General features: G+C 38.3%; 1 protein-coding gene across 7 annotated transcripts in view; it reads right to left on the bottom strand.

The window, feature by feature from the left end:
* ZMIZ1 (zinc finger MIZ-type containing 1) overlaps positions 1–13,275 on the bottom strand; it is a 359,077-nt gene that overhangs the window by 143,160 nt on the left and 202,642 nt on the right. For all 7 annotated transcript variants that reach the window (XM_042792940.1, XM_042792963.1, XM_042792956.1 and 4 more), the window contains one exon: positions 2,775–2,888. In XM_042792940.1, the coding sequence (XP_042648874.1) occupies positions 2,775–2,888 (114 nt within the window). The remainder of the gene's footprint in view (positions 1–2,774; positions 2,889–13,275) is intronic.

The following is a 13,275-nucleotide window of genomic DNA, read 5'->3' as shown; positions in this document are numbered from 1 at the left end:
TTTGCGCTGTATGAATGAATCGTTTGCTCATTCCTGAGAGAGCTTGCCCTTCTGCAGCCATGACATATTAATATGTTTCAATTCAGATTAGTATATACCGTGTTACCAACTAGTAGGATGCAATGATTTCATATCCCTTGAGGCTTCCAGAACAGTTTAGTATACCACTTTTTCCCTGGTCAGAGAGTTAACAGAACAGAACGTCATAAAAGAAAAAATCCTTCTGTATACTACAAAGGAGGAGCCTTATAAGCAAGCAAGAATTTATACTCTTTGTAGAATTTCTGGATGAAATGCACTTGCCTTTAGGAATCCACACAGATCAAATGTTGTAATGGTGGTAGAGACTAATTGCTTTTAAAAGCATATCCAAAAATATGGAAGTTTTAAGGGGGATTTTTTTTTTTGAAGGTCATTTTAGAGACTGGCAAAATAAAATAATAATCATGTTTTAGTGGTTGAACAGACCTTCATACTGGCTTTTAATTATTCTTTTAGCATAATCCTCACAAAGAACAACACGGATAAATTTTGTCAGCATTAAGAAAAATTGACCTCTGATAGTACAGACATGCAGCTAAGCAAGCTAATGTTAAATTTACTCATTATGTTCCAGTATTTCATCTGCCTTTCACTTATTTGCAACTTTCTGAATAATTTCCCTGAAAATAGACTTAAGTTCTATCATGTTGTTAAATAAAGGTAGATAAACACATTTTCCTGTAAGAGGACAACAAACCTCAACATCCACCTTTGCTAAATTTTGAAGAAGAAAATATTATTTAGAAAGAAGTTATATATACGCAAGTTCAAATAGAAAGGGTTTTTGTAAGGAGGGGGAAAAAAAAGGAGACCTTGCCCACTGTACTGCTACATAGTAGGAAGATACAGGAAGTATCAACCTCTTGGGGTAAGTCTGTTTAATGGGAAGCAGGAAGATGGATGCACACAGTGAGAAATTAAAGAATACCTTCCTTATAGGGATTTTAAAATTAGGAACAAGAGACACGTATTCATTGTACTTTATAAGCATTCTGCAAATCCTGTGCATTTATCTAATACAACCAGTTAAGTTCCTGTGTTTTTTCCTTGTTAGGAATATAATGAGATTACAACATGTGATAAAGATGATGCTGTCAGTCAGTCCTGCAGTGCAGATAGTGCTTTCCCATAACAAGCCTGGGAAAGGGGGATTTCATGCCACCCTGTTCAGATTTCAGGGATAAATATGAAGGAAAGCAATACATGCTGTTCAAATCTTAGAAGTACTTAGATAATGAGGATTTTTTTCTCCCTTTCTTGTCAGAAGATAGTATTTTCATTTCAATAAATTCCAATCACCAGGTATTATGTGTTTTATTTCACTATTTTTCATGGAGCATTTCCTTCCCACTTTCCCTACACGCTATGAAGACAGCGAATCACTAGCAGTCAGACCTTATTCTGACCCTGCACTTGGGCAGGGCTGCAGATCTGCTTATGTAGAAAGGAAAGATTTAAAGAGCAAGGAAGTCATAGGTCAGATTTACTATGTTCTAGCAGAGGTCTGCAGAGAAATACTGTACACAGGCTGCCTATGCATACTTGAGCTGAATGCCTCCTTCCTAAATGCTAGCCTGAAAATGCTATTAAAGTTATTAAGAAGTATAAATAAAAAATATTTATGGTCATATCAGATCCTATGTACATTTTCTTATGATTAAGGTTACACATAACTTTTACTTCAAGCAGAATCATTGAATGTCTTATATTTGGACTCCCCCAATATTTCTAACTTTGGTTTGTTTGTTTGTTTTTTTTTTTTATGATTGTAAAAATGATACGCACCTCCTTACATCATTGGATTTATTCTAACTTTTTGACATAGAAATCTGAGGGATGCTATACACTTGAGCACATTAAGATGGAGCCATTCCTTAACATTTGGATTTCTGGCAACTAAATCTCAGTCTTAATGTCTGTTTTATATACATCAGCTACATAGTGCATGAAAATGATGCATGCACTTCTGACCCCCCAACAAATACAACTGCGGTTTCTTCATTAATAATTTTAAATTTTCGATCTCCTTTGTGACTATTTCTTTACATCAACTTGTTCTGCAAATTGCAGTGAAGTTTTTGAGCATTCCTACTCCAGACAAAATTTAATTCTTCTACTGTCTTGACTCCATGCCACAATTTTGGACTGGATCCTGCCGCTGGGTACATGGGGCATAAAACTTTCAAATCAAAAATTGGTGTTGTGTACATGCTAAAATTTCTAACTAAAATAGTTTGAAACTACAGTGGTCTTAATAAAGAGTGAATGGAAAGAAAAGCACTGAAGTCAATAAAACTCTTGGAATTAGTGTGTCAGGATTAGATTTGCAGTCAATATCTGTAACAAAGTGAGCCAAACAAGCATGACAGAAACACTCTTTAGGTGAAAGTACAGCATCCTTAGGATAGAAGAAAAGTAGTCCTTCAGGCCCACCAAAAATGAACAGAGGAAAATAAATGACTAAACTCCGTAAGAACACAGCTTGCTCAGCAATTTCAAACCATGAAAATAAATATTGTATGTACATTTCAAGTAACCCAGCCTGTGTGTTTGTAAGTAATCTAAATATAAAGATTTTTCCCTTTTATGATTTAACTTCTTGTTACTGCATTTGGCTTCCTGTTGAGTAACGGAGTCAAACAGTTGTTAGGATCTGGCTTCATGTGTTTAAGATAAAATAACATATATAAAACATAGGATAGGAATCACCACCACAGAGGGAGCGGACATACCGTCAAACAACCCATCAGGCTCTGCTCAAATGGTCTCTGGAAGGCTCTGGGGTCTCCACACCAGTCCAGGAGCTCTGTTGCTGCATTATGGAAGTTTGCAGGGTTCTGTAAGTGCTGGAAAGGGAAGACAAAGCAACATAGTAAATAACATACACAAGGGCTGACATAGTCTTTTCTACATCACATTAATGCAAAGACTGGAAACTAGGAACAGCATATAACTTGGAAGCAAGGCCCTGAATTCTACAGTGAACACAGAAAATCCTACTTAATTCTTATGCAGATTTTCTAATTTTATGATATGAACTCATTAGTTAGAGGAGAGTTATAGCTGAAATACCAGAACTACCCTGAATTCCTTCCTCCATAACATCACCTATCCTACCTCCAAATCGTAAAGGAATCTACTCTGAAATCATCTGTCCGAGCCCAAATTGAGAGAAATTTCACTCTTATGTTCAATGCCTTTGTCTTGGGCTTATGCCCCATTGTTGGGACAGGCCAGCACAGACGTGCCTTCCAACAACCAAGGTTTTAATCTTTGCCTGCCAGCCAGGAGGCAAACATGACAGTCTCAGGAAATACTAGTGACAGAGCAAAGCACTCTTACTATACTGACCTGTTACAGGAGTTTTGGTTTCTGTTCATCATAATGTATCATCATGAGCAATTTGGGTGATCAACTTCGGGATGATGAAAATGGAAGACTATTTCTTGACTAAAGTGTAGTGGGATACTGTCATGACCAAAATTGTTTTTACATGCACAGAAAGCACAAAGAAATTTCAGAGTGGAATCCTACCTCTCCTGAAAAGGTTGGCACAATTTTGAGGGAAAAATCTAGTCTTCTTTTAAAATTTTCATGGGCAATGCAATTTTTTAACTGTTAAATGTGTGCCTTTATACTGAACAACCTGTAGTTCTGTTTTTAAAGGCATTTAGTAAATTTACTTGGTATTATAATTCACACTGTCATCCCTTATGGTGCTACATATTCCAACATTTTAGCAGGAGCAGAGGGAAAGCACAGGAAAGAAGGAATTTAATTTACATTAATAACATTGCTACTAAATTCTCTATTTCTGGTGATGGTAGACGTTTGAACGAAAAGTCAAGAAACAAGAAAAAGTGCATTTAGCAATTGTTGATATCTTTTTAAATAGCAGTTTTATAATTCTTGGGATTGCTGAAAAAAAAACATCAAAATGAGATGAGCGTTTTATCTGGAAGGCACAAAACCCAAAGGTATCATTTATTCTTGAATCAGTTGTATAATTTGGGAAAACATGACTGCTCATTTTTAAGCATCTGGATTAATAATAATGGTCACAACCTATTTTATTCCCCTTGTCCTCTCATGCCTGAGGAGCCGCATATCTTAACTCTGTGAAAAATGAAGGAAAAAAAAAGTCCTCCCATGACAGGTTTTGAGGAGTTCCCAGCCTGTGAGCTTTTGGATCACGTTACTGTAATTCTTATTCAATGAAGGCTCTTGATCAGAGGCCTTGTTTTAACAAGAGATGGCTGATATGTGGGGCATGGATTTTAAAAACAATAGCAGAAGTTGAAAAAGCAGAAAGGCATTGTGCCATGCGGTTTTCTTCCTCTGCTCTACAAACACGGACTCTAGCTCACGCTACCATCCAGTAGCTCCATTTCAGAACAATATTCGTTTGCCAGCTGATCATCTAGTCATTGGAGGAGTCAAACTATTGTGTATATAAAGAGAAGAATCCCAGTGAATAAATGTAAGAAGCCATATTTTACAATTTTTTGTAAAAAAAGTCCCATGAACAGAGCCAGCAGTTTGAGTTATGAATCTTATAACTGAAAGGGAAGAGGATGCCTTTTTGAAGGCTTCATTTAATCCTCCAGAGAAGTGATTGCCTGACACCAAATCCCTTAGTGTATACTGCTCCTTCTGCACACCACTTTCATCTGCAGGGGAAAAAGGAGTTGGTTCAAACCCCCTTACAATAGCACATGTAAGCTCTGCTATTATCAAATATACAATTTCCAGAAGGCAAGAAAGGTGTGTAAGCTGGTGAAGAAATCACACCATGCTGAACACATACTGCACCAGTGGGACACAGGTCACAGACCTCTCAGTAGGGAAAAAAATCCCAAACCAAAAACCCCTTCCCCACAGAAACAACATAAGGAAAAATTCACTGAAAGCTACTCAGTTCTGTACTTGAAAGAAGCTTTAATATTCCTTCCCTCCTTGTGAAGTGAATTGAGATCCACTAATGAAAGGCCTTAAATAAGAGCTAGATGCTATTTATTTTCACCAGTGTTGCTGTTTACCAGCTACACACGCAACCTCTTCCACTAACACTTACAATGAAATTTCCCTATTGAGAAACAGACATTATACTTGATTCAGAGAAATTTTTATATGTTTAGGCTAACAAAAAAAAAAAAAAATCAGAACAGGACCTTAGCCATATGTTTAATTTTCAGTTCAGCACCACACAATGCCGATTTCTACTTACCATGACACCACTGAAAAGTAGTATCCCTTCCCCCGAATAAAGGTCCAACATATATTAAATTTGTTCTTCCCTGTGGAAGAAAAGGCTCCTTCTACTTGCCTGTGTCAAAGCAGAGGTGACCTCAATGACTTGATTTAAATGCTTGTTCTGTAAACCTCCATCAAGTTATTTCACTGCATTGGGACTGAGCACTGAGGCACACTATCATAACCCACTTCTTAAATACAGAGGGGATGCTGAAATCCTGACTTGTTAAATGCAACTACACAACTGAAACTAGTTTAGAAACTCATTGGGCAAGATAAGCAATTCTATTAGTTCCATTATAGGCTAAAAAGCTCCAAACCAACCATAACAAAAAGTTGTCAGAACATCAGTCGTTTCCATCTCTGTGGAGTGGATTTGAGTAGTTTCTGGGACGAGAGAAAAGCTGGTCCTGCAAGGACACTTCTTGCAATGTCACATGCAGTTCTGTCTGGGATGTATTTCTCACAGCTTTCTGACTTTCTTAATATTTTTAAATTAAGGTTCTCCTCTGATTTTATTTTTACATATTACAGAGCATGAGGTTACTTTTGTGGAAAACAACAAGAAGATCCAGCACAAACCACAGTATGAAGGCAGGTGCAATTCCTTCACTTGGTTACACAGGAAGACATTCCAAATGTCTACTGTGATTTTTTACTTATTGACAGCTTAAACACTGCACCCAGAGCAAAAGGCCCCAACACCATTCACATCCTCACAACAAAAAGCCTGCTTGAGAAGACTATTAGATCTACTATATTCATCAAACAAGAAATTAAAGAGATTTTCTTAGCTCTCGATCCAAGAACATAAGTACAAAACAAAGCTTATGCCAGATCTATCCATCAGCTTTGTTGTGAAGCATTCCCCATGCATGGCTCCATCCTCTTCAACTGAAATTACTGGCAGCATTTTGACAGAAGCAAGGCGAGTGCCTGAAGAGTCTAGTCTGAAACTGTGCTTCATGTAAACAAGGAAAAAAAAATTTTTTTAAAATTAACTTATTATGAGATGGTTTAGAAAAAAATGACAATGAACCAGATTTGCTATGACACACCTTGGTGTATCTTCAAAGTTACTAGTGAAGGGCCACCTAACACCAACATGCTTGCAAGCAGTGGTGTTTTTAACAAGTGGAGAGGATTTCTGTGAATAAGATCTGAGGCAGAGATGAACAAAGGCAATGAACTGAATTAATTGGTTATTTACCAGATTGCTTTCAGTACATTTGCTTTTAGGAGGCTGTTAGTGAAACATGTCAATTTCTGTTATTTCAAAACCTAAGAAAATTTTCAGTGTAATAATTTAAAACTCCAAACCCCTAATATTTCCTTAGCCTGTACGTAACAGAAATACTTGATGCATGTATGTGTACCATTATTGCAGGGATCACCAGGTGGTGCTTTGAAGAGACAGTCTCTCAGAGTCATTTATTTTTGGTCTTGGAAGGAATCTTGTGTTTTGTAGCACTTCAATTAACAGTCTGGTATAGGGGGATGGAGAAAACTGCAAAGGACTTTGCTCTCCACTTGACTGTGTCCAACAAGAGTGAATTGTACCAACAAAGCTCCTTTCCAAGGACCGGGCTGACGTTTGGGCTTGAATCCAGGGAAGACAGGTAGATCTATCTGCTGCTCATGACCATCTTCCCCAGCTTAAACATTTTATTTACATAAAGCACTCACCATCTTCATAAATTAGAGTGGACATATGTACAGAGGATGCAGGTACCCTATGACCCAAGTTCATTAGCTTCCACAGCAAATGTCTGTGTGCCTGTTCCATGGTTTGCTGCTGTGCGGTCGCTCAGGGAGGTGGGGAAACAACATTCACATGGGGAATTACACACAACAGCTGGTACATGGCAATTTGTGGTGCAAACATCTCAAAATACAGACACTTCTTGAAATTGTTACTCCCTTCCCATTAGATAATGACCAAAAAGTCTTGATATCCAATAAAACTCTGCAATGGGCCCAAAAGTATAAGCTTCATCCTACATATGAATTCAGGCCCCTATGACTGAAATAGGTACATGTAATAACAATCACATTGTTTTAAAATGATACTGAAGCACAATCGAGTACTTTCAGTCTACACACCTGCACCAAAGCGGGTGCAAACTGCTTCCTGCAACCAAAGACTCAATGTGATTTTAGAGACAGAAACCACACTGAAACAGGGCAAGAACAGCCTTATCTCCTCTAAATACATAAGACTGCAACCCAGATGTACACTTGTGTATCTTAGACAGAGCAGTCTACTAAGTAATGGACGAATAACAGTCAAAATTAAGAACAATTACAGACGGTTAACGTTATCTCATGCACATATCTAGAAATGCTAACGCGACAACAATGGTATGGAAAGTGAATCATTTAAACATGGAACCCATATGTTCCGGTTTGTTGCTACAGAAAACAAATGTAGAATTTCAGTTTACAAATGACATATCTCTGGTGGAGGATTTTTTTCTCTCTTTTCTGCAGAATACATTAGACTGAAGGCACAGACCTAATTTGCCACAACTTAACCTATTCAAAATGAGATGTCATGCAAATAAGTTTTTGAGCAGCAAACTGCTTAACTATGCTAAACAAGTTATTACATTTATTTACGTGATGTCGCACCAAATTATGAAGGCTGACTCAAGTTGTCTGTTTATTTTGCCGAGTTACGTCTGCTCTGTGTCTCACTCCTTGATTTAATTGAGCTGCTGAAGATAATATAACTTATCACACAGACACTATGCCATGTTGCTAGATTCTAGGTTAATTAACAGTAGCCTACAGTCACTGAATTTCTCACATGGTTAGCCACTTGGACCCTGTCTACTGTCTAGCTTCACTAATCAACGAGTCTGGGAATTTTACATTAGCGACAGAGCACACTAGCAACACGCAGAGTTTTTGACTGCACAGAAAAAGAAAACACAGCTAGATGGTAGGTAGCCTTTTCTTCACTCTGAGATTAACCCGTTCCTACACACCATGTGGCAAGGCTGCATGCTTGGCAAAACTTCTGGCACACTAATCGGGGAAATTAAATCCAGGAGGCGGCTGCTCTCCTGCAGGACAGAGAGCTACGGCTGCTGTTCCTCAAGCACTGACGGCTAACGCAAGCACCGGTGCCTGCCAGCCCTGAAAGGCTCCTGCCTCCCACGGCTCTGCTGCCTCCTGCACAGCGTAAGAGGGCGCATGGCTGCATGGTGATCTAGCCCCATTGTACACTAATAATTTCAGCTGCACCGGCTCTCCCAAATGGCGTGCGGTGCAGCTCCTTGAACCTTAGCACTAGCAGGGGAGACAGCAGCAGCGTGTGCCGCTTCAGCGGCAGGCCACTCAACAGTCACAGGTTACAGCATATCATATTTTTATGCCAATACTAGACTCAAGTTGACCCAAAACTAAGGATATATTTTCTTGATACGCTTAGTCTCATGGCAGGCTGCCCTAAAAGCTTCTTTCCCAAACCGCATACTTCCACCACTTTTCAGTGCATCAGACCACGCTTGCTGTTCTAACCATGAGCTAACCTCCCAAATACTGACTTTCAGTCATCTCTTACAGTGAGATTCCCCATGTGACCAGACAATCATTAGACCTGACTCAAAGATGGTGGCAGCAAACAGAAGGTGGGGCTGGGAAGGTATCAGGACTCTTTGGATTAAACGCATCACGAAACTTCTCCCGAAGGTGGAGCTATACCATCAATATAAGAGGAAGACAAAGTTAAATTCACAGTATAAATACTCTTGCTGCCGCACAACCCCTCCCCTTTTTAAAAATAATGGTACTTTCAATTATTTAAACCTAGTGAAACATTTTTTAATTAACATTCCTTATTATTCTCTATAAAACACGATGCATACAAAGAGAGTTGCCAAAAGGAAATAATGATTTTTAGTGTTCTGATATTGTACATATTTACTCTGGGGTTAATCCTCAGACTTCAGCCAAGTTATTCATAGTTTAGACAACAAGTTCATCTATGAGTTCTGTAAAACCTTGCAACAGGTCCAGAATTTCAAGTGATATAAAACCCAGTACCAAACCCATCTTTTCCAAATGATGAGACAGATATACGGCATGCCATAAATTCTGCATAGAGCTTGTGACATTTGAAATGCACATATACGACTCTGAAGTTCACATGATCTTCTTGCTATTTTCAGCTGCTGGCATGCAGGTTTTCAAGCCTTTCTCCACCACAATGGAGGTTAAAATTGTCATATGGTTGTAAAATCTAGGAATTTAAAAGCAAGACAAAACATACAACAGTTACCGAACTTTATATATAAAATTAAGAATGTTCAAAACTATTAATACAGAAAACGTAGTTCCTTTGGAACTAAACTGACTGATACAGGTTGAGGAAGGACCTGATCTACTCTTTTCCATGCCTAACATGACTTTTCTAATTCTGGTGCATACTTGCTCTGATCATTAAGAGACAGGATTTGGTGTCCAGGTGGCTTTGGCAGATTCTGCCAGGTAATTCAGACTTTTTTTGTCTACCTTAATATTCATCCAGACATGCCTGCAATCACATGTAATGAAAATGCACTGTTGTGCTGAAGGGGGGTGAAGAGGGAAGTAGGAAAGAAAGGGAAGGGACAGAGAGAACAGAAAGATTACGTGTCCTTCAACTGAAACAACCCAGGAGCAGAATTACTATGGTCCTGCATGGCATTCAGCTCCCAAACGAAAACTAATCACCTATCTGAGGAATGTAAACAGGATTCATGGTCAGACACCCTTGACACAGCGTAACCAAGGGGAGACAAGGCTGATCTCTGTGTATTACTCAGCACACAAGTATGTTCCCACTAGACCTAAATTTGATAGCTCACTCAGCACCATAAGCAAGCAGCAGAGGACCTGCAAACCAGCAAGGGTCATTTGCTGTAATACATTAACAGAGCCTTTATTGCTTTAAGATCTGAGCAGGCTCTGTGAGTAAGCCCAACCACGAGCCCCTCTCCCCATCCTATGCACAGGCCTCTACTTCAGTTCTCCATCCATCAAGAATTCTCCCTCCCCCCGGCATGCCCTCCACTGGCTGCAACAGAGCTCAGGGGGTGTTAGAGAAATACAGGACATTAACTAAGGAGAGGCTTCGAATGTAGAAAATGCCATAACCCGAAATAGGTGGCTTCTCTATTATTACTTCTTTTTACACTCAAGTGTGATTATACAAAGGCCTTATCCACAAGCAGCTATACTCAGTATATTAAAAACTCATCTGCAGTGAAGATGCAAAACAAATGGTCTTTTTCTTTTTCAAGAGGATAGATGGGAGTATTAAGCTATTTTCTGTCTTTTGGGAGTGGGATTTTTGTTTATCTGGATATGGTCATATATAGTTCTATTCTCTACAGTCCCCTTCAATATCAAAGATTGTTTTATTTATCAAAAAATTAAAAGGCTCAAGCTGTGCATTTTGTATTCAGATAATCCCCCCCTCCCCAATTTAGTGTTTGTGAGATTGAGAGATCCCTAATTAATAGAATTATCTTGCACTTACATGGCTCATTCCATCAGAGGCTTTATAAATATTTTATTAAGCTCACATTTTGAGAAGCACTAGATACACTGTGAGAGAGATTAAGACCATGTTAGCCATGCCTACTTATAAAAAAACAGCATGAAAGGGAGTCACCTTTGCCCCATTTGTCCACTGCAGCTTCTTTTTCAAAGGGAAACAGTAAATACTGAGCAAACACAAGCACCTCTTTATCACTTGTTTTAACTACATGGAAATACAGGGTAAGATGAGCAGGGGAGTCAAAACTAAAGACAGAAAATCACATGCTACACAAATGAGGAAATGAACAAATAAAACACATGAGCATCAACGAAGTGCAAACAAGCAAGCTGTCCAGTTGTAAGCTGGACAGCTTACAATAAGGGAACAAAACCTATATTAATGCAGATTTCCACAGATGCTTCTCTTATACACTTTCAGTGTAAAGTGTATGTATAAATCGGTATTGGTTTGAGAAAAGGTGAATGCCTGGTAATGGAATAGCCTCGTTCTGCTGCCTGGATCTCCTATACCATGAGCTCTGTGAGGAGGACTGTGCATCTGTGTGCATGTGCTGGAGGAAAGGAAAGATCCTGCAACCTTGGCTTGTCCATTAGTTTTAGAAAAGTGTTAGAGATGGATTCAACATCCTGATCCTTAAGCACTATACACAAAGAACTAAAACAAGAATCACTCCCTAGCTCTGCTGATCAGAATATCACTGCTGTCTTCCTGCTCTGTACCTTTCATATCTATGTAACTAAAGTATATTTATGATACACTTCGATATAACTTTGTGTTAAATAAAGAAGCATGCAGCAAATTAAACTCCTTTTATCATAAACCCATCTACTGCTGTTCCATTCCACTCTCCCCTGCCCCGGAGGAAACTGTGACTTAGGGATCTGAAGGCTGTGATCCTGATCTGACTGAAGATGGAAATGGGGTGCACTAGTGGCAGTATGACTTTTTATTAATTTATTGATAGATGGAACAACAGTGCTCAGTCCAATCTGTACCCTTCTTACCAGCAGCACCTGGACTGCTGTTATGTGAGCTGAGAGCACTCAGAACAGTACAGTTTACACAAGACTCAAAATAATCAGAGGGCTCAATTGTATTTCCTTAGTCACTCACAAAGTCTGATTTTATGGGAAAAAAAATCAAGAAACAAAGGTACAACTGTTTGTTCTTTCTCTAAGGCCATGCTCAGTGATGCAAGGCTCCAATCTATCTTTAAATTTGCAATTACAGCTCAAATAAATTATGAAATCAGTTTGCCTAACCAGTTCACTCACTGTTCCTGGGCAACTGAAACAACCCACTTTCCATCAGTATCTCCCTATCGTAATGTGCTAGCACAAGCCGTCTCTAAATGTGACTACAGCAACAATGCTGAGGCTTCATTAGATTTATCATTCCAACAGACAATGTAACAATACAGGAGCTTTCTTCTTGAATGCCCTTCTGATTTTCAGCCAGTAGTTTCAGTTCTAAATATCTCAACATATCAAGGAGTTAATTTTCTCAAAGTAGTGAAAGTAGTGGGCATGTTCTTTCCCTTAGAATACTATTGCACTATTAGAATAATGTTCTAAATATTTACTTAGATTGTTAACGGTTTTGACTGATGAAAATAAGCTTATTTATTCCAGATTTGTTTACCTGCCTTCTTTACAAAAAAAAAAAAAAAAAATCTAGCTTCACAATGTCTTTTAGTAGAAGATTAAGTGAAGCATACAGGCAAAGTGGGGCATTTATATAAATAATTCTGTGTTATGAACCATTTAATAATTTGAGATGCATATCATGGCATTTTGAAAAGTTTGGGTCGGTGTTTTTTTTCATGCAGTTCTTAGTATATCAAGGTGTTTTAAAGACATGAATGAAGCATTACAACATCCCTTTACTGGAAGATTATTGTCAATAATGAACCCTTTAAAAAAGGAAGAACGCTGCCCAAGAGTATGAAGTGAGTTGATGGCAAGGGGAAAATAAAGCACCAACTCAAATTCCTCTGACTTATGTACTGAACAAACTTTTTAAAAAATGCATTTAAAATAAAAACATTTATTCATTTTCTAAATTTCAGGAGAATAAATGCACTGATTTTGAAAAATAACTATTAGTCTTCAGTATACCCAGCCAAACAGCAGCACATTTGTTGGACATATTTTTGTTTTCCAATTATTTTTTTTTCTCATTTGAGTAATTTACTCACTGCTTGTGCTTTTTATAGCACTTTTAATCAACTGACTTAATCTTTATTGTTTTAATCTCTTAATCTATGCAGAGAGAAAATCTCAAGGTGACTATTTAAAATGACCACTACACGAACAGATACCACTGTGGCAGATGTAAAATTCATGTGACCTGTTCTGATGGGTCCTACCAGCCACCTAGACATTATGGAGATATTTCAAAGTCAAAAGGAAAAATGCTTATCCATACTT

The sequence above is a fragment of the Tyto alba genome, unplaced genomic scaffold (assembly GCF_018691265.1).
Source record: "Tyto alba isolate M040663 unplaced genomic scaffold, T.alba_DEE_v4.0 Super-Scaffold_1, whole genome shotgun sequence".
NCBI classification, from domain to species: domain Eukaryota; kingdom Metazoa; phylum Chordata; class Aves; order Strigiformes; family Tytonidae; genus Tyto; species Tyto alba.
This window is presented reverse-complemented; position numbering and strand designations above follow the sequence as displayed.